General features: G+C 38.3%; 1 protein-coding gene and 1 long non-coding RNA gene across 4 annotated transcripts in view; one reads left to right on the forward strand and one right to left on the reverse strand.

The window, feature by feature from the left end:
• YEATS4 (YEATS domain containing 4) lies at positions 1–23,646 on the reverse strand. Its single transcript, XM_069580951.1, has 7 exons — positions 22,938–23,646; positions 19,976–20,095; positions 17,437–17,503; positions 17,240–17,334; positions 13,040–13,132; positions 12,861–12,948; positions 1–653 (listed from the first exon to the last, which is right to left on the reverse strand). Exons 1-7 carry the CDS (start codon positions 22,986–22,988, stop codon positions 484–486), a joined length of 684 nt encoding a protein of 227 aa, XP_069437052.1. The 5' UTR covers positions 22,989–23,646; the 3' UTR covers positions 1–483.
• LOC138435842 (uncharacterized) overlaps positions 23,260–27,292 on the forward strand; it is a 25,884-nt gene continuing 21,851 nt past the window's right edge. For all 3 annotated transcript variants that reach the window (XR_011255272.1, XR_011255270.1, XR_011255271.1), the window contains exons 1-2: positions 23,260–23,405; positions 26,818–26,887. This is a non-coding gene — a long non-coding RNA (uncharacterized lncRNA). The remainder of the gene's footprint in view (positions 23,406–26,817; positions 26,888–27,292) is intronic.

Here is a 27,292-nt window from a genome sequence, read left to right on the forward strand (position 1 = left end):
TAGCATATGCAGACTACATTTATTCAGTGCTTACTGGACACCGGGCACATCAGATACAAAAGAGCTGGGATGGGGGAGGTAAAAATTTAATACACACATTAATTTTACGACTAATTCTAACTACTAGGGGAAGTACAAAATTTGTACAAGTTATACTTTATAATGAAATTTCAATGCCTGTCAAAAGGATAAGCTATACATACAATGCAATAAAAATATTTTAAAATTGTGCTTAACATCACAGAACTACTCCAAAATGGGTTGGTAAAATACCTATACACCATTCATTCTTATTATACACATATTTCACATTAAAGATTGCTGGTAAAGTACAAATACTTTGACCCCATTGCTGAAAAATCTATGGTCGACAACTATATACAAAGTTCCTTTTAGAAACACTGTAGCATTTGTAGTCCATCTCTCCTTTAAAGTCCACCTTATTTTCATCTTAGCTCACTATCAAGTTGTCTTCAGAACTGTTTATATTTCTTTTGTCTGATCATCTTCTTCCAGTTTTCTGATTTCATTTTTTAAACAATTTATAGTTTCACGACTTGCTTTTAATCTCTCTTTAAGCTCTGCAATTTCAAAGCTTGTTTTTTTTTTTGCAGCTTCTAATTTTTCTCTGGTTTTCACTTCAAGTTCTGCAACTAAAGAAAACAGACTGTTATTAATTTATTGCATTTTTCTCATATGTCTGAGATATGTCACAGAGTAATAAATGTGACATTCCGTTAGGTCAATGTTTCCATGATGAAATGCAAACAACTTAAGATATGTAACTAAACACAGGAGGGTGGGTGAGAAAGTCTCAACTCTCAAGAGAGGATCTAAGATGTTTTCTATCACAAAGAATAAAATTCGGGCCACCAGTATTTTAATTCACACTTAAGATTTTAAGACATAATGTCCTTGTTTTTCTCCATTTACATACTGATTTGGAAATTAGGGAGTATATAGTCCAAGAGACTTCCAAGTAATAAGACTTCACTAAAAAGAGGATTCTTAAATTTACATGTAGGAAAAACTTACATACCAAAACCACACTGGTAAACCTGTACCTTTTTTCAAAACAGAGTAGTAACTACCTAGGCTTGAATTCTAGCTCTACTAGTTGTGCCACTCTGAATAAGCTATTTTTTTAATCTCCATGCTCATTTCCTCATTTCTAAAATACAGATGATAACTGCAAACACCTTGTGATATTATTTGCTTAAAAGATTTAAAATGAATATCATCTGGCACATAAAAACATATTAAGTACTATTATGACAGAGGAACATTAAATATTTAAAACATTCTAGCTGGTTATGTAATAAATTACTAAAGAAAAATATCATTACTGCAAAATAGACTATATTTATTTAAATATTCCACTTGGATAGTGTAGTACCATGTTTTATAGAGAAAAATGTCTACTATCACCCAACATTTCCATCTTGTAGACATCTCAGGTAATTGCTGTTAAGGCACAGCTGTACTTTTGTTAGTTTAAAATGATCACTAGTTAGAACCAGCATGGATTGAAGGAAAAAAAACTAAAACCTTTTAAAATCAGAAAGACTTGAGTTCAAATACACCTTTGGTCCCTTACTAGCTGAATGCTGATATCTCTCTCACTTAATTTCTTCTTTCTATATAATACAGTTAAAACTTTGTATTTCACAGAGGATTTAGGATTAAGCAATACATGTAAAAACCATTCAGCATGTTAAAAACACATAATGTGTTCTCATTTTGCCCAATGCTGGTGACTTTCTTTTTGTGATACATTTTACATTGCCAAAACAATCCACATTTTTCTTTGTAATTTTTCATTGCTTTTATTTTTTAAATTATTTTTGAAAATAGATAGTACATACACCCGATACAAAATTAAAAGGCTGAAAATTGTGTGATAAATTCCTGTAAATAGTAATTGTTAGGTTGAATAATAACTGTGCTTGTAATTCTGGAAGAATGCCAAGTGACTCTTAGAGGTTCTATTATTAATTTATAATCTCATTAGCATAGTATGTCTGTTCCCCTACTGCATCAACTTTTTGGTCTTAAATAATCTGGAAGGTTAAAAATTATATTTCAGAATAGTTTTAATTTGTACTTCTATTACTTCTGAGATTGATAATCTTTTAATATGGTTAGGGGATATTTCTCCCTCTCTTTCTATGAACTGCCTATTTATCCTTTCCTCTGTTTTCTATTAGGTGACTGGCCCCCGCCTTTTAAAAAAACTGAGGTATAATTGACATACAACATATGAGTCTCAGGCGTACAACATAATGAGTCAATACTTGTATATACTGCAAAATGATTATCACAGTAAGTCTGAAGTTAACATCTGTTACCATATATACAAAAAAGATCTTCACGACCCAGATAATCACGATGGTGTGATCACTCACCTAGAGCCAGACATCCTGGAATGTGAAGTCAAGTGGGCCTTAGGAAGTATCACTATGAACAAAGCTAGTGGAGGTGATGGAATTCCAGCTGAGCTATTTCAAATCCTAAAGATGACCTGAAAGTGTGACAGTGCACTGCTTCACTGCACTGCTGTGCAAGTGCAGCACTCAATGTGCGGGCAAATCTGGAAAACTCAGCAGTGGCCACAGGACTGGTAAAGGTCAGCTTTCATTCCAACACCAAAGAAAGGCAACGCCAAAGAATGCTCAAACTATCGCACAATTGCACTCATCTCAAACGATAGTAAAGTAATGCTCAAAATTCTCCAAGCCAGGCTTCAGCAATACATGAACTGTAAATTTCTAGATGTTCAAGCTGGTTTTAGAAAAGGCAGAGGGACCAGAGATCAAACTGCCAACATCCGTTGGATCATCGAAAAAGCAAGAGTTCCAGTTTTAAAAACATCTATTTCTGCTTTTTTGACTATGCCAAATCCTTTGACTGTGTGGATCACAATAAACTGTGGAAAATTCTGAAGAGATGGGAATACCAGACCACCTGACCTGCAGCTTGAGAAACCTATATGCAGGTCAGGAAGCAATAGTTAGAACTAGACATGGAACAACAGGCTGGTTCCAAATGGGAAAAGGGGTACGTCAAGGCTGTATACTGTCACCCTGCTTATTTAACTTATATGCAGAGTACATTAAGAGAAACGCTGGGCTGGAAGAAGCACAAGCTGGAATCAAGATTGGCGGGAGAAATATCAATAACCTCAGATATGCAGATGACATCACCCTTATGGCAGAAAGTGAAGACGAACTAAAGAGCCTCTTGATGAAAAGTGAAAAAGGAGAGTGAAAAAGTTGGCTTAAAGCTCAACATTCAGAAAACGAAAATCATGGCATCTGGTCCCATCACTTCATGGCAAATAGATGGGGAAACAGTGGCTGACTTTTTTGTGGGGGGCTCCAAAATCACTGCAGATGGTGATTGCAGCCATTAAATTAAAAGACGCTTACTCCTTGAGAGAAAAGCTATGATTAACCTAGACAGCATATTAAAAAGCAGAGACATTACTTTGTCAACAAAGGTCCGTCTAGTCAAGGCTATGGTTTTCCCAGTAGTCATGTATGGATGTGAGAGTTGGACTATAAAGAAAGCCAAGCACAGAAGAATTGATGCTTTTGAACTGTGGTGTTGGAGAAGACTCTTGAGAGTCCCTTGGACTGCAAAGCAGATCCAACCAGTTCATTCTGAAGATCAGCCCTGGGTGTTCTTTGGAAGGATTGATGCTACAGCTGAAACTCCAATATTTTGGCCAACTGATGCAAAGAAATGACTCATTGATGCTGGGAAAGATTGAGGGCACGAGGAGAAGGGGAAGACAGAGGATGAGATGGCTGGATGGCATCACCGACTCAATTGACATGGGTTTGGGTGGACTCCGGGAGTTGGTGATGGACAGGGAGGCCTGGCGTGCTGTAGTTCATGGGGTCGCAGGGAGTTGGACATTGAGCAACTGAACTGAACTGAACCATATTTAGTTACGAATTTTTTTCTTGTAAGGAGAAATTTTAAAATCTACTCTTAGCAACTCTCAAACATGCGATATAATATTATTAACTATAGTCACTATGTTGTAAATCATATCACCTCTTATTTATAACTAGAAGTTTGCACCTTTTTGGCCATGGCCCCCCCAACCCCAACCTCTGGCAACCACTAATCTGTTCTCTATTATTTTTGAGCTTTTTTTTAAGAGTCTACATATAAATAAGATTACACTGTATTTGCTTTTCTCTGATTTATTTCACTTAGCATAATGCCCTTGAGGTCCATCCATGATGATACAAATGGAAAGATTTCTTTTTAATGGCTGAATATTATTCCATTATGTGTGTGTGTACATGTGTATATATGTATGTATGTATGTATGTGTGTGTGTATAAATAACACTTCTTTATCCAGTCATCTATTGATGGACACTTACGTTGTTTTCCTATCTTGGTTATTGTAAATAATGCTGTAATGAACCGGAGAAGGCAATGGCAACCTACTCCAGTACTCTTGTCTGGAGAATCCCATGGACCTAGGAGCCTGGTGGGCTGCAGTCCATGGGGTCGCTAGGAGTCAGACATGACTGAGCGACTTCACTTTCACTTTTCACTTTCATGCATTGGAGAAGGAAATGGCAACCCACTCCAGTGTTCTTGCCTGGAGAATCCCAAGGATGGAGGAGCCTGGTGGGCTGCCGTCTACGGGGTCCCACAGAGTCAGACACAACTGCAGTGACTTAGCAGCAGCAGCTGTAACAAACATGGGGTGTATATATCTTTCCAAGTTGGTGTTTTTGTTTTCCTTCAGGCCATACCAGAAGTGGAATTGTTGGATCATATGGCAGTTCTACTTTTATTTTTTTGAGGACCCTCCACACTGTTTTCCATAGTGGCTACACCAATCAACACTGAATAAGGGTTTTCTTTTCTTCACATCCTTGCCAACACTTGTTATTTCTAGTCTTCTTGATATCAGCCATTCTGCTGCTGCTGCTAAGTCGTTTCTGTCGTGTCCGACTCTGTGCGACCTCATGGATGGCAGCCCACTAGGCTCCTCTGTCCCTGGGATTCTGCAGGCAAGAATACTGGAGTGGGTTGCCATTTCCTTCTCCAATGCATGAAAGTGAAAAGTCAAAGTGAAGTCGCTCAATCATGTCCGACTCTTCACGACCCCACGGACTGCAGCCTACCAGGCTCCTCCATCCATGGGATTTTCCAGGCAAGAGTACTGGAGTCGGGTGCCATTGCCTTCTCTGAACAGCCATTCTAACAGACATCAAATAATACTTTGTGGCTTTGAGTTGCATTTCCCAGATGATAAGTGATGTTGAGCGTATTTTTGATATCTGTTGGCCATCTGCATGTCTTCTTTGAAAAAATATCTATTTAGCTCTTCTGTCCAGTTTTAATTGAATTGTATGCTTTGTTTGGCCATTGAGCTGTATGAGTTCTATATATATTTTGGAAATGATACATGATTTGCAAATATTTTCTCCCATTTAGTAGGTTTCCTTTTAATTTTGTTGATGGTTCTTTTGCCCTGAAGCTTTAATTACTGGTTATTGGCCTTTTAAAATGATGTGAGGAGCTCTTTATATCGAAAAGAAACAAGTCATCTGTGATAGAAGTACAATATTTCTTTTCATGGCTTGTCTGTCCTTAGACTTGGTTGACAATGCAGAAATTTTTACCCCTTGCTCCCCTATTCTCTTCATATCAATTAAAAGACATACAGAGAGTGAAAGCAAGCTTCGCCGGTGGCTCAATGGTAAAGGCTCTGTCTGCAATGCAGCAGATGCAAGACAGGTTCAATCGCTGGACTGGGAAGATCCCTTGGAGAAGGAAATGGCAATCCACTCCAATATTCTTGCCTGTGAAATCCCATGGACTTCTGGGCTTCCCTGGTGGCTCAGACGGCAAAGAATCTGCCTGCAACGAGGGAGACCTGGGTTCTATCCCTGTGTTGGGAAGAGCCTCTTGGAGGAGGGCATGGCAACTCACTCTTGTATTCCTGTCTAGAGAACCCCCATGGACAGAAAAACCTGGTGGGCTACAGTCCATGGGGTTGCAAAGAATCAGACACAACTGAAGTGACTAAGCACATACATGGATTTCCAGAGAAGCCTGGAGGGCTACCATCCATGGAGCCACAAAGAGCTGGACATGACTGAGCGACTAAACAACAGCAGAGTGAAAGGCACATTGACAGAGGCACATTGACAATGGACTGACAGAGGCTGGGACACAGACATAGGAGATAGACAAGAAAGAAAAATGCATTACAGTGTCATGAGGTAATTAGGGAGCTATAAAGGGAAAGAGAAAAAGAGAGAGAGAGAGAGAGAGAGAGAGAGAGAGTGTGTGTGTGTGTGTGTATCAAGGAATGTTTCTTGGCAGAAGTAAAATCTGAACTGAGTTTTAAAGAATAAGATAGGAATTAGATGAAGTGGGACACAGCAGGCCTTGGAGACAGTACAGAAAGATGAGGGAAACAACAAGGACTTTATGACTGTAATAGGTAGTTTTAAATCTAGTCAGGAAGACTTAATTTAACTCATCTGTTAGAGGACAGCATTCATTGTAGACATAGATCTTTGTTCTTTGATTTAGTTACCATACTGTATTTTTGATAAATCATAAAATTGCCAAGGGTACCATATATTAGAGAAATGGGTTAATGAGGAAATCCTAAAGAAAACATTTAAAAACTTGTTTTAGCCTGTTCTAGTTTTCTGCTTCCTATATATTAAATGTTTACACATACATTTAAGATATATATGTGCATATATATGTGTGTCCATGTGTGTATGTATGTATGTACACCTGTGTATGTATGTACGTGTGTGTGTGTTCAGTTGTGTCTGACTCTTTGAAATTCCATGGGCTTATAGCATATATAAATATATATAAAATTTCTATTTTAAATTCCAAATGAAGCCTCAATTTACAGTAAACCAAATCAAAGAATTGTTAGTTTTGCAAAGCAAATGTAACGCACTCGTTAGAAGCACAGGCTTTTTACAAAGAGAAACAACAGTTTATTGTTTAAGAGTACAGACTCTGTGTGGGTTTAAATCCTGGCTCTTCTGAGTGATCTGGGGCAAGATCAAAACTCTCTATGCAAAATGGGGTTAACAGTAGTACCTCCCTCTGAGGGCTATTAAGGGAATTCCTAAGGGCTTCCCTTGTGGCTCAGCTGGTAAACAATCTGCCTGCAAGGCAGGAGACCTGGGTTCAATCCCTCGGTTGAGACGATCCTCCTGGAGAAGGGAAAGGCTACCCACTCCATTATTCTGGCCTGGAGAATTTCATGGACTCTATAGCCCATGGGGTCGCAAAGAGTCAGACATGACAGCAACTTTCACTTCACTTCAGAAATGTAAAGCACTTATCTAGTATGTGTAAGCTCTATTAAGCATTCAATATCAGTTTAGTTATTCCTTGTTGAAGCAACTTCTATTAAAAGCTAGACCATTAGTGCTTAAGTCAATTCCTGCAGGTTTATCAATATAAATATCTTTATAAACTTTTAACTTGCTTTATAATGAGCAACCTCTATCTTATTACTCTGTCTACAAATATTACAATGCTTTTAGACCCTAGGTTCTGAGGACTGCCTAGGAGACTGGGCTGTACCACTCACTCATATTAATTGAGCAAGTTTCTTACCAATGTGTGCCTCAGTTTCCTTTTCTAAATGGACTACCTAAAAAAAGTTATAGATATAAATGAGCTTATACATGTATAGATTAAAAAAGTACTCAACAAATCTGATATTATTACCAAATATTGAGTATAATGTTCTGAAACTGGTAAAAGTGCATCTATCTTTTTTTACACCTTTGATTAATATTCCCAAATTGCTTTCCTAAAAGGCCTATTCACATAAACAATTCATGAGAAGACAGTGTTCAACACATCCTTACTAGGTACAACTATGAAAGATTTCTTTTGCATATTTGATACAAATATAGCCATCCATTATTATTGGTTTGCATTTTAAAAATTACTAGCAGGGTCAAATATTTTTCTTTTTATTTACTAACCATCTTTCTTCTGTCTAGTCCACTCCTTTGTCCTTTGTTTTAAACTGAAGTTTAAAATTATATTCTTTTTTTTCTAGAGTTTTACAGCTTTTAATCCTTTGTCATATCTTTTAAAAATCTATTTTTTCTTTTTTTGCCCTTTTGAAATGCATAAGTTACATATCTTTTGCAAAAAAATTTTTTGTCTTTCAATGTAATTTCTTCTAACACCTCAAATTTAGAAAGTCTTCCCTAGCCAAGATAGACAGTCATTTCTTTAATTTTTTAAACAGGTTAATTGATAAAAAAAAAATTTAGGGACTTCTTTGGTGGTCCAATTGTTAAGACTCTGCACTTCCAATATAAGGGGCACGGGTGTGATCTTTGCTTGGCCATTTGCACATGGTATGGCAAAAAAATCAAAAAACAATTAACCATCATTAATTAAAATGGAATTTTTTAAGTGCCATGAAACAATGATCTAAATTAAGTTTTCTTCTCAAAATTTATCAACTGTGCCAATACCATTTACAGAATTATTTTTCTTCCTTATAGATTTGATGCTGTTAAGAAAATAACCTCAAGATAGGTGAAAAGACAGCCTTCAGAATGGGAGAAAATAATAGCAAATGAAGCAACTGACAAACAACTAATCTCAAAAATATAATATAAGCAATTTATGCAGCTCAATTTCAGAAAAAAAAAAATGACCCAATCAAAAAATGGGCCAAAGAACTAAATAGACATTTCTCCAAAGAAGACATACGGATGGCTAACAAACACATGAAAAGATGCTCAACATCACTCATTATCAGAGAAATGCTAATCAAAACCACAATGAGGTACCATTTCATGCCAGTCAGAATGGCTGCTATCCAAAAGTGTACAAGCAATAAACGCTGGAGAGGGTGTGGAGAAAAGGGAACCCTCCTACAGTGTTGGTGGGAATGCAAACTAGTACAGCCACTATGGAGAACAGTGTGGAGATTCCTTAAAAAACTGGAAATAGAACTGCCTTATGACCCAGCAATCCCACTACTGGGCATACACACTGAGGAAACCAGAACTGAAAGAGACACATGTACCCCAATGTTCATCGCAGCACTGTTTATAATAGCCAGGACATGGAAGCAACCTAGATGTCCATCAGCAGATGAATGGATAAGAAAGCTGTGGTACATATACACAATGGAGTATTACTTAGCCATTAAAAAGAATACATTTGAATCAGTCCTAATGAGGTGGATGAAACTGGAGCCTATTATACAGAGTGAAGTAAGCCAGAAAGAAAAGCACCAATACAGTATGCTTACACATATATATGGAATTTAGAAAGATGGTAATGATAACCCTGTATGCGAGACAGCAAAAGAGACACCGATGTATAGAACAGTCTTTTGGACTCTGTGGGAGAGGGAGAGGGTGGGATGATTTGGGAGAATGGCACTGAAACATGTATAATATCATATATGAAACGAATCTCCAGTCCAGGTTCGATGCAGGATACAGGATGCTTGGGGCTGGTGCATGGGGATGACCCAGAGGGATGGTACAGGGAGGGAGGAGGGAGGGGGGTTCAGGATGGGGAACACATGCACACCCAAGGTGGATTCATGTTGATGTATGGCAAAACCAATACAATATTGTAAAGTAATTAGCCTCCAATTAAAATAAATTATATTTTTTAAAAAAAGAAAAAAAAAAGAAAATAACCTCAAGATAATACAAAAATGCAGTTTACTAATAAAAACTTCCTAAGGTTGGGGCTTCCCTGGTGGCCCAGTGGTTAACTCAGCTGCTGATGCAAGGGACGCATGTAGACCCCTAGTATGGGAAGAGTCCACATGCAGTGGGGCAACTAAACACATGCTCCACAACTACTGAGGCTGTGCTCTAGGGCCTGTGCTCCCCAACAAGAGAAGCCACTGCAATGAGAAGTCCATGCACTGCAATGGAAAGTAAGCTCCACTTGCTGGAATTAGAGAAGGACTTCCTGCAGCAACAAAGACCCAGTGCAGCCAAAAATAAATCTGAAACATGGACCAAGGAGTCTAACACGTGCGTGAGTCAGGGGCTCTGCACAAAAGCCAGGCGTGGAGGGAGATGGGGGTTGGAGTGGACCATGCCTGGGGGGTTTCAGGTCATGCCAGTTGGCGAAGCAAGCACACAGGGTAAGCGGTGATAATGTCGGCCACCCACCTGCCTTGAAAAAATAATCTAAATAAATTAAAAAAAGAAACTTTCCAAGGTTATAAAGCTCCACATATAAGTTTTAATATAACAAAAGTAGTTTGTGGAAAAGTCTTTTTATAAAATATTTGTTTTTACTGTTACACACATATGAATTAATGATATTAGTCTTGTTGAAAACACAGAAATGCAGGCACTTGAATTTTAAAAGAGAATTTTTCTCTATGAATATGAAATGGGAGAAAGATTTATAATGAAGAGAAAATTACCAGTAACAAATTTAAACAGCATATTATTAACGCTTTTCACCTTTTCGAAGTGATCATATACATTTCTGTTTTATGTTCACGACAAAGTAGACCATATTTTCAGATGTAGAAAATGAAGCATAAATCCTTTTAATGAGTGTGATTTGAAATTTTAAATGACTAACAAGTGGCAATTTTAATCAGTATTCAGATCATTTAACCCCCCAGTCATGGGTTTCATGAAAACACAAGCACTACTATAACCATTAATGGTTTAACAGCAATCTCTTTCCCCAGCAGGGCATTTTCATCCCCTCACCCTTTTCTTTTACTGGATCACTTCTTTCAGCCTACACCTACATTTACTGGTCCACTTCCCCCGGAAAACACTGGCCTCTGGACCCCAAATCCTGCTTTTCCTACTGCTTCAAGAGCTCCTTTCCCTTTACAGGTCAAACTCCAAGACAGGCTTATCCATAGCACCTGTCTCCAGTGTCTCATCTCATTCTCTCTGGATCCACTTCAACGGATGTCTGTCCTTACTATTCTCCTTCAACTGCCCCACTGAGGTCACCAAGGAATTTCACGTTGCTATCGCCTGTTTCTTGGCTCTTATCTTACTTGCTCTCTAAGAGGTACACAGCTAACGACTACTTCCGGATGAACCTTCTTCACTTGGCTCTAGGGTATTATGTGCACCTAGCTTCACTCCCTCCACACTCATGTTTATTTATTTATTTTTTTAACTAATTTCCTTAGCCGGTCACCTCCTTAATCTCTAAATTTTGGGAAAGCCTAGGGCTCAACCCTTGAACCTCTGTTTATCTTCACTTACTCTACTGATGATACCATATGGCCTCACAATTTATAAATCCATCTATATGCCCAGACCATTCCTTGAATACCAGACTTTGAGTACAATTCCCTTCTCAACATCTTCACTTACATGTCTTACAGGTGTTTCACACTCATCATGTCCAAACTTTACTTCTAATCTTTCCCCTCAAAGCTGCCCCTCCCAGACTTCCTATCTCTATGAAAAGCAACAATAATTTTTTGTTTGTTTCCTTCTTCGGGCTCCAAACCTTAAGAGCCATGCTTTGTATTAATATACCTTCTTCTCACATCTTATTAAACCATCAGCAATCCTATTGTAACTATCTTTAAAATAGAACCTCCACTGCTGCCCCACTGGTACCACTCACAACTCTATCACATCTGGACAATTGCAACAACCTCCTAACTACTCTGCTTCTACTCTTTCTGGCTTATAGTCTACTCTCAATATAGCAACCAGGGTGATTGATCTTTTGAAAATGTTACTCCTATAATGTCACTCTGCTGCTCAACACCCACAAAAAAACTTCACATCTCCTTCAGTTTAAAAATCTAAAGTCCTTATAGTTACCTTTAAGACCCTGTTTGACCTGGTCCTCTATTAACTTCTTACTTCTCTGGCCTCGTCTCCCACTCCATGTTCCCTCTACTCCAGTCACACTGGCCTTTCTGTTGTTCCTTGGATATGCCAAGCCTGCTCTTACCTCAGGGCTCCTGCCCTTGCTGCCCCTCTACACATAACATGCCTCCTTCATGCAGCTGCGTGGCTTATTTCCCCACTCCTTTTGGTATTTGCTTGAACGCCACAATTTCAGGAAGCATTCTCTGACATGATATTTAAAACTCTAACAATCTCCTTGCACCAGAAGCACTCCCTCACCTGCTCTAGGTTTCTCCATGCCATCCAATCACTACCTAACGTTCCATTGTTCTATTTATTGGCTATTCCTCTTCCTTCCACTAGAATGTAAGCTCCATGAGGACAGGGCTTTTGTCTGGTTTAGACACTGCTTTATCTTCTGAACCTAGAACAATGCTTGGCATAGCACTGATGCTCAATATACATTGCAAGGAAATAAATGAAAGATCAAAGGAACAACTGAATAAATGGTAACATGGATGTCCACAGAGGGTCGCTAAATAGGCTTCACCTTGAATGACAAAAGCAAATGACTGATGCAGCTGCAAGGAATGCTGTGTGGAGAGACACTAACCACAGTACACTGAAGTATAATGTTCTGCAAGGTTCTTCACACCGTCATTAGCAAAGACTAGAACACACAGAAAACGGCTGAGTGACAGGTTCAGTGAGATTAATGACAAGCTACACTTAAATGGAATTAGTGAATAAAAGGCAAACAGTATTTCAGAGTGTGTGAGCAGCTGTCTTTTACCTTTTTGAAAGTTGGCCTACGTTGAGAACTATTTAAAGCATCCTTCTTATTTGTTCTTTGGTAATACATATTTTGTTTCCTAACTCCTAAAAATTTTACTTATACATAATAAAAAAATTTAACAGTCACTTATCATACAATCCTTTCATCATCACTGAATACATTATTACTCAGGATTAATTATAAACTCATGGTACTTACATTCTGTTTCATGCTTATAGGCTCCTAAGGTAAGCTGACGAGATGTTGTCAATAATTGTTGCATCATTGCTGTTGGGTCTTGAAATATCTAATGGGATAGAATGGGAAAAAAAGCCCTGTAACTTCAAAATCTACAAATTGAAAATGCTTTAAAAACTCTTATTATAAAATCTTCTCACCATTTCATCATAAAACTCTGAAACCACTGTTTTTTTCCCCAGCATTGCATTGGTGTCTGACTGAAACAGCTTTAATAAATGATACAGTGTTACCTGTGAAATAAAAACAGATATGACATCCATGGATGGTTTTTATCATCATCATGTGAGATTATTATTTCTCTAACTGATTTACAGTTACAGAAGTAACTACTAAAGTAAAGCAGTAAACCTATCAAATTCAGGATCTTGTCACAACTACAACTTACAGTGGCAGATCATCCGAACTCTGACTGTACTTTTATTCTCCTATTAGGTATTAACATCTATCCATATCTGTTTAATATGTATGCTACAGAGAGGATAAGTAAAGACTGGCTACAAAGCATTCCAGAGAGTGACTATATATAAAAATAACTATATATAAAAATAACTATATAAAAAAGATACGGCTATGCAAATTAAACTGGGAAATCACTAAGACAAAAAGTCTTTTACTCATACAAATGAAATTTGCTTAACTGTGACAGATAAAGTTTACACATTCACTGTGAGGAAAAAAGATTTGATTTCAAAAGGAATGATCAATACTAAAATACTCAAGTTTTAGAGGACAAGTTAATTTCTCCAGTGTAATATTAAGATTATAACATAAGTAGCATAATAAGTGAAAAGTCAGCCACTGATAATTCACTTCGGCAAGAGCAACCTCTCTTCAAAATACTTGGAAACAGATATAATAAGACATCAATGGAAAAACTTTGCAGCACAATGTATGATTATTTGTACAAAACAAAATCTAGCAGGTAAAACATCAAAGGTTCATGCTGAAGTTGGAGAAGCGACTGAGAGGACTTGAAGAATTTTCCAAAAAGTCAGCTAAAATCATCATAAAAAGCAGGCATCATATTTAAAGCAGATAATTTGACAAATTTCTAGGATGACAGAAAGCAGATGAGACTACACCAATAGATAAACCATAATGGAGAAATCCATAACCGAAAAACTTAGGGAAGAAAACTACATCAGAGGTGAGAGACAGTGGCCCCAGTGAAGCCCGAGAGAGACAGGTGTAGAAATCAAGAATGCTTTGGGTGGCTAGGTTGGTTAATCTTCCTTCTTCTCCTTTTACTCACAAACAAGAGAGCATATCCTCCTGTGGATCCCAGAATTCTTCACCCAATCAATCAATCATGAAGTAAAAATAAAGGTATTTTTAGAGAGCATTTACTCTGAAAATTTATTTCTTAGGCATCCTTTCTGAAGAAATTCTTCCAGCAAAATGAAAAAAGAAAGAAATATGAAGATAAAGGATTATGTGTCATCCTCAGGAGTTGAGAGGCACTATCTAAAATTGAAAAATCCAAACTTAGGGATTTAAATACATCAGACACATGGGAGTTAATTCCTAGAGGAACTGAAAACAGTAACTGTCGTTTTCCTGAAGGGGTCAGAAATGGGGTTTCTATGTTATGAGGTTAAATTATATCCCCCCAAAGATAGTGAAGAATCTATACTTATCCTCAGTACCTGTGAATGTGACCATATTTGCAAACAGAGTCTTTGCAAATGTAATCAAGTTAAGATGAAGTCACGGGGGGGCCCTAGCCCGATATGACTGATATCCTCATAAACAGGGAAGAGATGCAGAGATGGGAAGGGAGAGACGGCCATGTGACAGTGGAGGCAGAGACTGGAGTTAATGCTGCCACAGCCAAGAAACACCTGGGGCTACCACAAACTAGAGGAGGCAAGAAAAGATCCTCCCCTAGAGGCTTTGGAGAGAGCATGGCCAACATCTTGAAACTGGACTTCTAGTCTCCAGAACCAAGAGAATAAACTGCTGTTTTCACCCATTCAGTTTGTGATACTGTTATGGCAGCAATAGGAACTTAATACAGGAAGCTTGCACATTTTATTTTTTAATCTTTTAAAACCTATATATTATGTGTTTTATAATTTGAGCAGTATTGAAAACTACATCATAAAACTGTCCTTTCCCAACCTTGTTCAGATTTTGAGAGGCATTCATGCAGATACAGACAATGAAAAATTTCAAGACATAATGTCTCCAATTAACACTGATGCTTGAAGACTCTTAGAACAATGAAAATGCCTATACCTGCTGGCAACATTTCTAGGAATAAAACCCTAGTATTAGTATTTTGCTTTTAGAAACAACCATTCCTTTTACATAGTGGCTTCACCTGTAATAGGTTACTGGATAACGGAAGCAAATCACAAGTTATCCATGTCTTTCTTTTATAATTTAAATAAATCTTCATATGACTTATTTTCTATAAGAGTCAACTGAAAAACTATAATAGTTTCATTACACTGAAAGAACACAAGAACAGTTTGGAGTGGATAAAATTCAGGTTCATGTAGATCTACATAAAAACCTATCAATAAATTAATCACTGCAGAAGTGCAAAAGAATGTATTACCTTCCTTTCCCAAGAGTAGACTTTCAGAACTGTCTCATAATGAGGCTACATGATATAATGATTTCTTTCAGAGATGTATCTTCCAAGGCGGGGCAGGGAGGTGAGATGGGGGAGACAGATGAGGCGGCAGACAGGTAAAGCAGCACATTCTCAAAATAAAATGAATTCAAAGCAACCTTACGAAGTTAATAAGAACCTCAGCTCTAATAACATTAACAATTTCTCCCTCTCCCCTCTCTCAATATCTGCCATATTCTGTGCTCTATATTCCCAAATAGACTATTTTGATCAAGGATAGGTGTAGTGTCTGATCTTTGTATCCTGCCCTCTGAGAAGTATCTTGCAAATATATTTAATAATTTTTTGCCAAACAGAGTATCTGTGAGAGTATCACAGAAAGACAAGAATGGTAGGAGATACCAAAACGTTACCACATGGAAGATATTTAAATAACCATTTAGATGGATCTTCAGGAGGAAAATAAAAACAAACTAATCTATGAATAGTTATCAGGAAAAAGTTCAAGGAAGATTAATATAAAGTAGAACTTTCTGAAAACTAGAACTTCTCCAAATCTGAACAGGATGTTTTACTTCATGATGGAAGTTAGTCTTCTTTTTTTACTATACTGGAGGGGTTAAAGGAAACTTCTATGTAGTGGTCTACATCAACCGGTCCTAAATCTTACTGTGCATCAAAATTACCTGCGGGGTGCTGGCCCCTCTCCAAATCTATAAATCACCATCCAGAGAATGGGGACTAGATGTCTGAACTTCTAAAAAATACCTTAGGCATTTCTGGTGTAGTTAGTTAGGAACTAATTCTATCACTGGCCCAGGTGCTATTCAAGTCCTTTAAAAGCACACAGTTTTACAAATGTATTCAGATAATTAAAGTGTAAATGTTTGGTGCTGAAGGAATGAACTCAATCTATCAAGATGAAAATTGATGATGATGAATGTTAAAATCCTGAAAGTGGAGTTGAACACTGACCATACAAATGTGCAATGAAATAGCCTGAGTTGCAACTCTGTGTTTAACAATAAAGCAGGCTTAGTGGTTTTAGTTAAAAGAGTAAAGGAAAGAGTATGATATCTGAATGCAAATGTACAGGTCCAAAAACTAGCTCTATCACAATTAACTGTATTTTTGAGCACAAGGCTTTATCTCTGAGCCTTAGTATCCTCATCTCTAAAAAGAGGATCTCACCAACCTCACCAAGTTGCTGAGGGCTCAAAGCGAAAACTTCTGGGACTTTTTACATTAGCTAGCAACAACTGGAAGAAGAGAGCAAATGATGAAAAAGTAGTTATAATAAGGAATCATTAATAAGATAAAGCTGCTAGTACTGATGACAGTATGAAAAAGTAAAAAGGCATTCTAGGGTTTTTAACTAGACACTGGACACTCCCATTTCACAAAGTGTATGGACTCAACTTGTTTATTACTAATAACCAAAAAATACTAATGAATTTTAGACCTTTTTTTTGCTTTAGTAATCATATAATTTCCATGATTTCTTTCAAATAACTGTTCATACTGTATTCCTTCTTTTTATACTTGGAAAATAAAAGATTTTTGAAAGGCATTTCATTTAAAAAGGAAAAACCTTAATGCATGGCAAGATATAGCAAGACATAAACTTATATAAACTATACTTGAATAAAAAAAAGTCAACATACAGCTTGCATATGTTGTCTAATGTACTATTACATTACATTTTTACAATTACTAAAAAATCCATTTTATATCTACAAAGAGTAACATTACTCACAGGTCTTTCATTAGGATCAATGAAAAATATTTTGATGATTATTTCGAATTCACCCCATCCTGTTTCAGTAATCTCATATGGAGGCTTAGTAACAACTAAAAGAAAGAAAAAAGAAAACAATCAGGAATTTTTAATTGCTGATACAATTTCCTAGTTCTTTTATATTTTGTATGTTATGAATCACAGAACTACTGTACCTCTCAAAGGATTGCCATAGCTTTCATGTAATTTAAATTGGATTTTCTTCACATATGCTGACATATCCTAAAATACAGAAGAATTAATTAGTTCTGCCATCTACATATAAACATTAGAAGGGAAGAAATGCCTAAGAAATATGAATTACAACCTGGAGGTTTGTTTTTTAAACAAAGGAAGCTTATGCCAGATTCTTTCATAATTCATCATACATATAAGTATATATGTCTCTATTCACGTGTGTTACAAATCTTATGTTTATGTACCTCTGAGTATTGTTTGCTAATATCTCTGTTGACAATATTCAAAATCAATTCTGATTTTTCCATAAAAACAAATACATTTTTTCCATGTGATAGTAGACTGTATCAATACTTCATTTTATTGCTTAATAATATTTCACTGTATGAATACACCATATTTTATTTATCCACTTATCAGTTTGGAGACATTTGGGCAATTATGAGTAATGTCACTGAATATTTACATACAAGTTTTTGTGTGGACTTTGAAAGTTTTTTGTCTTTTAATTTTGTTTAATACGTGATAGTATAACTGCTGAAGAAGAAACATTATCAAGCTTAGTTGGTTTCACTATTTTAATTCAGCCTTTTGGTGAAATATACCAAGAAAAGATAAACAGAAATCAAAGGTCAACTAGAATCTTCTTTGCCCTTGAAATTAAGATAACTTTGGGTTGCAACACTACTTGCTGTGCTGTATTTTGCTTAATTTCAGCTCCAGTGGCCTACATTCAACTGCTGCTGCTGCCGCTGCTAAGTCGCTTCAGTTGTGTCCGACTCTGTGCGACCCCACAGACGGCAGCTCACTGGGCTCGCCTGTCCCTGGGATTCTCCAGGCAAGAGTACTGGAGTGGGCTGCCATCGCCTTCTCCGCTACATTCAACTAGTCACCTTTAAATTGTGGCTGAACTGAGTTCTATGTGGGCGTCCCTGGTGGCGCTAGTGGTAAAGAACCTGCCTGCCAGGGCAGGAGATAAGAGATGTGGGTTTGATCCTTGTGTGGAAGATCCTCTGGAGAAGGACATGGCAACCCACTCTGGTATTCTTGCCTGAAGAATCCCACAGACAGAGGAGCCTGCACGGCTATAGTCCATAGGGCTGCAAAGAGCTGGACAGGACAGAAGCAAGTTAGCATGCCGGCACTGAGCTGAGTCACTATAAACTGTCCTACATGGCAGTTTAATGTGAGGCATATTGTGTTTTATTTACTTCCAAATTGATCATCTCTTAATTTATTAAACATGACTGAACACAGTGTGGGGTTACATGGGAAGATGACTCTTAAAACTGACACTATAAAGTTATTTTGAATAGTTACTAGATTCCTTCACAAAATGTGCCCCCTCCTTGATAAAGTGTAAGTCCAAAATTCTTCTCTCTTACATGTGGTAAAAGTATTTGAAGCAGGATAACTTTATCATTATCAAGCTATGAATCTATCCTGTGGTTTTTGGCACCATTTTCAACTTTTCAGACGTTAACATCTCTTCATGATGCCTCTAAATGCTTTTACAGATGTTTCCAGATGGTGACAAATGATAACAATGATAACATAAATTCTCATTTGCCTTATTGCTTCCACTATATTGGATCAATAACAGCTGACATACAAAATGAAGAGTTTTAAACAGAGGAATATTTATTCATTTAGTACCTACTGAATACCTACTATGTACTGACCACATTCCAGGCATTAGAGATACAGCCACAAAACCAAACTACCAGCAGCCAGATTATGTAGCAGTTTTGTCTTTCATCTTCTCTGATTATCAAATTATAACTTAAATTTATCATTCCTGAAACATGTGATTATACACAAGGCTACCTTAAGAGGTGGCGATTAGAAGACATACTATGTATACAGGACAGTTCTTGTTACCATTGTTGTTGTTTGGTCGCTAAGTTGTGTCCAACTCTTTTGCTACCCCACAGACCACAGCCTGCCCGGCTCCTCTGTCCATGGGCTTTCCTAGGCAAGAATATTGGAGTGGGTTGCCAAGTTTTTCCCTGGGAATCTTCCCGACCCAGGGACCAAACCCACTTCCTCTGTATTAGCAGGTGAATTCTTAACCACTGAGCCAGCAGGGAAGCTCATAACTTAATTTTCATTAGAAAACAGTTTTGGAAAATTGATTTCTACTAACAAGTATACAAAGATGACAGTTCTTACTTTATTCTTTCAACTTTTGGGGTAACATTTCTACAATGGGCAATTTTTTTTACCTTTTTTAAAAAAAAACACTTTTTATTCTGTACTGCAGTAAAGCTGATTAATAATGCTATGACAGTTTCAGGTGAACAGAAAGGACTCAGCCATACGTATACATGTACCCATTCTCCCTCAAACTCCCCTCCCAATAACATTCAGCAGAGTTCCATGTACTACACAGTAGGACCTCGGTTATCCTACAATGGGACAATTTTATTATCAGTTACTATAAAATGACATTACAATTTATCTTCAAGCAAAACAAACCATAGCGTCAAAAAGGTTTTAGGAAAAAGAAATATTTACCTCATTTCTATATGGTTTTACATATACTGTCCACTGATGGGTGTGCCCATCTTCTTCTCTTTTCTTTCCAAAATATCGAGCAACATTACCATAAACTATTGGTTTAACGATAGTAACACCCTAAAAGATAAACAATTTCAACATAAATTAACATTGTACCATTACCCAAATAAACAGAAGGAAAGCTTTGAAAGCCTGATTAAAGAAATGGCAGGCGGCCTAACAACCTAGGTTTGCATATACCATGGATTTCCCTTAAAAATCAATTCCAGACCATTAGCCTCATTTTATATTACCACAAATAACTAAATATCACAGTAATTACAGTGTTCTCACTTTGAAAACATCTATTTAAATCATATAAAGTACTTTGAGAGTTTCTATTTTTGCTTTGGTTATTTAATAAAGAAACAGAAAAGGTTCTTTATTTACAGACTTTAAAGAACAACCAGTAATTAATAGTCACTAACTTTGATTGTCATCACCTGATGGTAATGTCCTTATTAATCAGCTTACAGCAAGGTTTTCCAAAGCACAGTACAAAAATTAAAGGCAGTTTCAAAGAGAATTTTTTGGTAGAATAAGGGAAGCATTTTCTTTTTATTACTTGTGCTTACTTTAAGCTATATTAGAAAAACCACAACTACAACTAGCAATTCAAATCACAATTTCAAGAATAGTAATGCTTAGGAAGGGACTTTAAACATTAGATTTAAACAAACAAGTTAAATATTACATTTGAATTCAGATAATGGCAGAGGCACGTGGAAGAGTCAAGCTTGATAAACACTTGACTGATGGCATGTTTGCTATATTTGTGCTCAGTTCTGTGATGCATGTACATGTTTCTGTGCACATGTCAGAACTGCAAAGGCAGAGTATGATGAAAAGGAGAGAGAAAAAAATTTCAGGAGAAAATGCTGAGTGTTGCACATGAATTTAAGACTAACTGTTGAATAGTAGGAGTGTACCTGAAGGTCAAGACCAAGATATGGCATATGTAAAAAGTGTAGGGCCAATGTAATCAACAAGTAATAAGAAGAGGAAAAGCGGTGAACAAATAGAAAAAGGTTTTCCTTTTTTTTTCAAACTTCTTATTCTGTATTGGGGTATAGCCAATTAATAATGTTGTGACAGTTTCAGGTGAACAGCAAAGGGACTCAGCCATAGATACACATGTATCTATTCTCCCCCAAACTCCCCTCCCATCCAAGCTGCGAGAGTTGCACCTGCTATACAGTAGGTTAGTCATAAAGAGAAAAACTTCACTGCGACTAGGTAATCCTCAAATAAATCAATACCTATTAGCCTAAAGTTAATTCAGAAGAAGGCAAGCAGTTTCTATGGAAATTAAAAAAAAGTTACAGCAAGAGCACTTTTGGGGCACACAAAGATAGGGCCTCACCTTTAAGGACTGAATGAACAAACACAAAGGAGCACTGACAAGGTGAGTAGGTAACAGGTTTCATAGCGCCAGTGTTGACAGGAACTTGTAGAGGTCTTCAAATATTTAAAGGGCTTTCATTTGCCAGTGGACTTTCTACTAGGATGAAACTTATCTAAGTCAGAAAAAGGTGCTTTCAATATCAGGTAACAGTCAGCAAGGAGAAGAAACAGGTCCCTAAATTTTAAGTTTTAAATGACTAACTCACATCCATTTTTGGTGGAAAAGCATTTGAGGACTACAAGCCTGATCTCCTCACTTCATTTTGGACTTACAAGACTTTTAGAACCTAACATGATTACAAACTGAGAAAGCTCTGTAAGTTCTTCTCTGAAAGCTAATCTTATAATCCTCTTTTCTGTTTTCTTTTTTTCCCCTTATTTTTTATTATTATTTTTCAATCTTTTTATAATCCTCTTTTCTGTGGTGCTTTCTTATCATTCCAAAATCTGGCCCCAAAGCAGAGAGAAAATATGTTTATGAAACTCCTACTACTATGAATTTTACCTGGCCATCTCTTTCCCCTTCCATTTAATTTCAGTAGCTTTTGAAACTTTCAAAGAGCTCTCGCTTTATAAGAAGCATTAAAGCACTGTGTATGACAACTGCATATACAGCATACATTTCTGTAAACAATATGATATGGAGAAGGAGTCTTAAAACCTAGAGCAACTAGACTGGTGCAAAAATTGGGTGATTTCTTTTTGAAAAAATTTTTCTTTCTGTGGTAAATAAAAATCTGAAGGGGGTAAAAACCAATGTTATATCAGGAACCAGCTGGTCGTGACATAAAAAATTAATGTGCCAGGTAACGTATTAAAGTGGGAGGGAAATTTGTCACGGTGTCAAACATCACGTTAAGCTCGATTATAACTTTAATTACAAACTAAGAAACTAACGTGTACTGAATGTTGCCTATGTGCCAGGCATCTTCTTTGCCTTGATTAGTATCCTGGCCGTAGCCTTGAGGCTTTCAAACATTACAAATTTGGGGAAGTCTTTGGAACTTTTCTATCCGCCAGCTCTATCGTTATCACACTTGTAAATACTGGGAGTAACACTGCCTTTTTTAAGGCTGCAATAGGGGCTGAGAGAATTCGGTAAAGCATTCACCTACGTGCTTCTTTAGCATGGAATCGGCTGTTGTTATCCCACAATAGGTGGGTGACCCCGACCCCGATTTACAGGTGACCTGGGTTGGCAGCGGATGAACACCAAGCCAGGATCTGCCAGCCCTCCAAATGGCTTCTTCCTTGGCTACGACGTCCATCTCTCCCCCAGGCACCAAGGATTATGTCAGTTTATTTTGTCTGGGATGGAAGGGAGGCGGTTACACCTGAAGTTGGGGCCCAATGAAACCACGATTTTCCCTTTGGGGCTCTGAGTCGCCGTCCTCCTAGAAACCCCAGTTTCAGCCTGAGGCAAGAAGGAGCGAAAGCTGACCCTCCCCAGGCCGCGCTAGAAAGAGCCGGGACGAAAAAGATATTCCGTGAGGGGAGGCACCGGCCGTGCACTGACCTTCACTCTCCCGCCGGAGTCAGGCCCAAATTCGGCCATTCTCTTGAACATATTGTCTTACGGTAGAAGCCGCAGCCGCCAGGGAAAGAGACCGGGGCCGGCGGGCTCGCCGCTCCCTCAGAGACCCCACTCCTCCCGCGCGGGCCCAGGAGGAGGGTTTCTGGTCGAAGGAGGACGAGTCAGCGGGGTTCCGGTCGCCTAGGAAGCGCCAACTCCTGGCCGGGGACAGCGTCCCGGACGCCCATTCAGCTCTGCTCCCGGTAAGGTCGGATCTGGAGTGGGCGGCAGCGGCGAAGTGTGCGCAGGCGCGACGAGCTCTCTTACACTGCGCACGCGCAGGGCCGCTGCGGTGGGTGTCGGTGGACCAATCTCGGTTGCCAGGGTCAGAGGAAGCCGGGAATTTCCAGTCAGCGTGTCGACGGCCCAGACCACCTGGCTTCGCAGTGACAGAGAAACTGGCTGTTCGAGGTGATACATTGCCATCGCTAAAGCGTTACAGTTCTGAAATTATGTTCATGATATCTCGGCTACTCACCGCTTTTCTCTGCGTTCAACTAGCCGTCTCAGGGGACCACAGAGGATGAGACGGTTGGATGGCGTCACCGACTCAATGGATATGAGTCTGAGTAAACTCCAGGAGTTGGTGATAGACAGAGAAGCCTGGCGTGCTGCAGTCCGTGGGATCGCAAAGAGTCGGACACGACTGAGCGACTGAACTGAGCAGTCTCAGACTTACATGGTTGCATCGATTCTTTATTTATTATTCTATTTTTATTATTTATTTAAATTTATTTATCATTTATTATTATTTATTATAATTTATTTACTGCCTTTTTCATCTCTTTCCTTCCTTTTTCTGCTCAGTTTCGATTCTAAGATCCCTAACGTGACAACGGACCTCCCCTCCTTTGTCCCTTCTGTGGTACTAACTACTTTGCAAGTTTTGTTGTTTGTCGTTCAGTCTCTCAGTCGTGTCTGACGCTATGCCACCGCATGGGCTGGCATACACCAGGTTTCCCTGTCCTTCACTATCGCCTGGAGTTTGCTCAAACTTCTGTCCATTGAGTCGATGATGCCATCCAACCATCTCGTCCTCTGTTGCCCTCTTTTCCTCCTTCCCTCAATCTTTCCCAGCATCAGGGTCTTTTCGAGTGAGTCAGTGCTTTGCATCATGTGGCCAAAGTATTGGGCTTCAGCTTCCGCATCAGTCCTTCCAATGAATATTCAGGGTTGATTTCCTTTAGGATTGACTGGTTTGATTTCCCTGCTGTTGAAGGGACTCTCAAGAGTCTTCTCCAGCACTACAGTTCAAAAGCATCAGTTCTTCGGTGCTTAGATTTCTCTATGGTTCAACTCTCGCATCTGTAGGTGACTACTGGAAAAGCCATAGCTTTGACTAGGCATGCCTTTGTCAGCAAAGTTTTGTCTCTGCTTTTTAATATGCTGTCTAGCTTTGTCTTAGCTTTTCTTCCAAGGAGCAAGCATCTTTAATTCATGGCTGCAGTCACCATCCACAATGATTTTGGAGTCCAAGAAAACAAAGTCTGTTTGTTTCCATTTTTTCCCCATCTATTTGCCGTGAAGTGATAGATCAGATGCCATGTTCTTAGTTTTTTGAATGTTGAGTTTTAAGCCTTCTCTTTCACCTTCATCAAGAAACTGTTTAGTTCCTCTTCACTTTCTGCCTTAAGGGTGGTATCATCTGCATATCTGAGGTTATTGATATATCTCCAGTCTTGATTTCAGCTTGAGTTTCATCCAATCCGGCATTTCATATGATGTATTCTGCCTATAAGTTAAATAAGCAGGGTGACAATATACAGCCTTGATGTACTCCTTTCCCAATTTTGAACTAGTCCATTGTTCCACGTCCAGTTCTATCTGTTGCTTCTTGACCTGAGAAATACCCTACAGAAAATAGGCAGTTTAGCTAAACACATGCCTGGTACCAAGACTTCATCTGTCATTTAACTCTAAAATACTGGCAACCAGGCCTTTTTTTTTTGAGTAGAGAATAGGGAGAGGCTGTCTTGGGGGATGTGACCAGTCTAAGAGGAGAGATCTAAGGAGCCTCAGTGAAACTGACTCAACCCACCAGGTCATCCTTCAGTGAAGTACACATGGTCAAATCCACACAGGCCCTCAGAACCTCAAATGACTTTTAAAGTTTCCCAATCCTAAATTTAAGTAGATAACCAAGGATTGCCAAATAACAGAGAAATGCCTCTAGTATGAAAGATATAATCCAAAGTAAACAAGCGAAATGGCAGATTAGAGGAAACAGAGAAGTCAACTAAAATAAAAATCAATCAAACTGTTATTATTAATATGCTGTGTGCTGTGCTTAGTCATTCAGTCATATCCAAATCTGTGACCCCCATGCACTGAGGCCCACTAGGCTCCTCTGTCCATGAGGATTCTCCAGGCAACAATACTGGAGTGGGTTGCCATGCCTTCCTCCAGGGAATCTTCCTAACCCAGGAATTGAACCCAGGTCTTCCACATTTCAGGCAGATTCTTTACCATCCAGGCCACCAGGGAAGCCCAAGAATACTGGAGTGGGTGGCCTATCCCTTCTCCAGGGGATTGTCCTGATGCAGGAATTGAACCAGGATCTCCTGCATTGCAGGTGGATTCTTTACCAGCTGAGCTCCCAGGGAAGCCCTTATTGTACTATATCCAAAATATAGTAAATACTACATATTATTATATATAGTACATATTATTTACTACATATTATTATATATAGTAAATATATTAATACCATATATAGAATAAGAAATAGCAAGCATGACACAAAACAAGGAGAAAAGAGTATTGAAAAATGAAAAGGAGTTGTTGGAAGTTAAAACTATAACAGAAATGAAAAAAAAAAAAAACTCAGAGCAAGGTTAGACTAATGAAATTCTTGCTGCCTCTGAAGACCTAGAGGAGATTTAAATGGAAGACATAGAGCAGTGGGGATTGCGAGGTACAAACGAGCATGTATAAAATAAACTGAGACTTCCTTGACTGTCCAGTAGCTAGGACTCATCACTTCTACTGCAGGGTGCATGTGTTTGATCCCTGCTTTGGGGACAAAGATCTCACAAGCCATGCAGCACAGTCCAAAATAAATAAGTTACAAGGATATATTGTACCATACAGGGAATATAGCCAATATTTTATAATAACTAAATGAAATATAACCTATAAAAATGTGAATCACTATGTCGTACACCTCAAACTTAGTAATATTGTACATGAACCATACCTCAATAAAGAAAAAAGAGACCTAGAGTTTGGGAATTGAACTAATGATAGATACAAATAAAGGTAAGCCAATATAACAATTATGCAGTTACTGGCTCTAGGGAAAATAAAATCTTGCATAAGAGAAGAAAGTAATTGTATTTGCTGCTGCTACTGCTAAGTCGCTTCAGTTGTGTCCAACTCTGTGTGACCCCATGGACGGCAGCCCACCGGGCTCCCCCATCCCTGGGATTCTTCCTGCAAGAACACTGGAGTGGGTTGCCATTTCCTTCTCCAATGCATGAAAGTGAAAAGTGAAAGTGAAGTCACTCAATCGTGTCTGACTCTTAGCGACCCCATGGACTGCAGCCCACCAGGCTCCTCCATCCATGGGATTTTCCAGGCAAGAGTACTGGAGTGGGGTGCCATTGCTATGTAAATACTGAGTATTGATCTTAAGAATATGGAATTACATTGGAAGGATGGGTTTTAGGGAAAGGTGCCATGTGTGATGAGATACAGAAGGAGGAAATAGAATTTAATCCTTAACTTCCACTGTAGGAACCAACATCAGGAACAATACAAGTCTGACACTTTAAACCATGGGAGAAAATATAATTTTTTTTCTTTTTTCGGTCATATCTCACAGCTTCTGAGATCTCAGTTCCCAGACCAAGGATTGAATCCAGGCAATGGCACTGAGAGTACTGACCTAACAGGTAGGCCACCAGGGAACTTCCTATGATTCGTTTTTAAATTAAATTAAATTAATTTATTGGCTGCGCTGGGTCTTTGAGCTGCACAGGGGCTTTCTCTGGTTGCAGCAAGCAGGGACTACACTCTAGTTGTGCTCAGGCTTCTCATTTCAGTGGCTTCTCTTGTTGGAGAACATGGGCTCTAGGGCACATGGGCTTCAGTGCTTACTGCTGCAGTATTCAGTAGTTGTGGTGCCTGCTGCCTAGAATTCTAACATTAAGCTAAAAACGTAGAAAACAGCTGCATGTGAAGAGGGAAAAATGGGGAGTTACATAAAAATCTTGTAGAAGTATCTGTAAACATTGAGAATTTATAACCATAAAAATTTAAAATTATTTAAAATTAATTTGTATAATAAACATGTATTT

The sequence above is a fragment of the Ovis canadensis genome, chromosome 3 (assembly GCF_042477335.2).
Source record: "Ovis canadensis isolate MfBH-ARS-UI-01 breed Bighorn chromosome 3, ARS-UI_OviCan_v2, whole genome shotgun sequence".
Taxonomy (NCBI): Eukaryota; Metazoa; Chordata; class Mammalia; order Artiodactyla; family Bovidae; genus Ovis; species Ovis canadensis.

Excerpts from the sequence above, each read along its gene's own strand:
- YEATS4 (XM_069580951.1), bottom strand. The coding sequence starts at position 22,988 with ATGTTCAAGAGAATGGCCGAATTTGGGCCTGACTCCGGCGGGAGAGTG. Across the intron at positions 20,096-22,937 it reads ACTCCGGCGGGAGAGTGAAG|GGTGTTACTATCGTTAAACC; the intron begins GTCAGTGCACGG and ends TTTATCTTTTAG. Across the intron at positions 12,949-13,039 it reads CAGAGTTTTATGATGAAATG|ATATTTCAAGACCCAACAGC; the intron begins GTGAGAAGATTT and ends CTATCCCATTAG.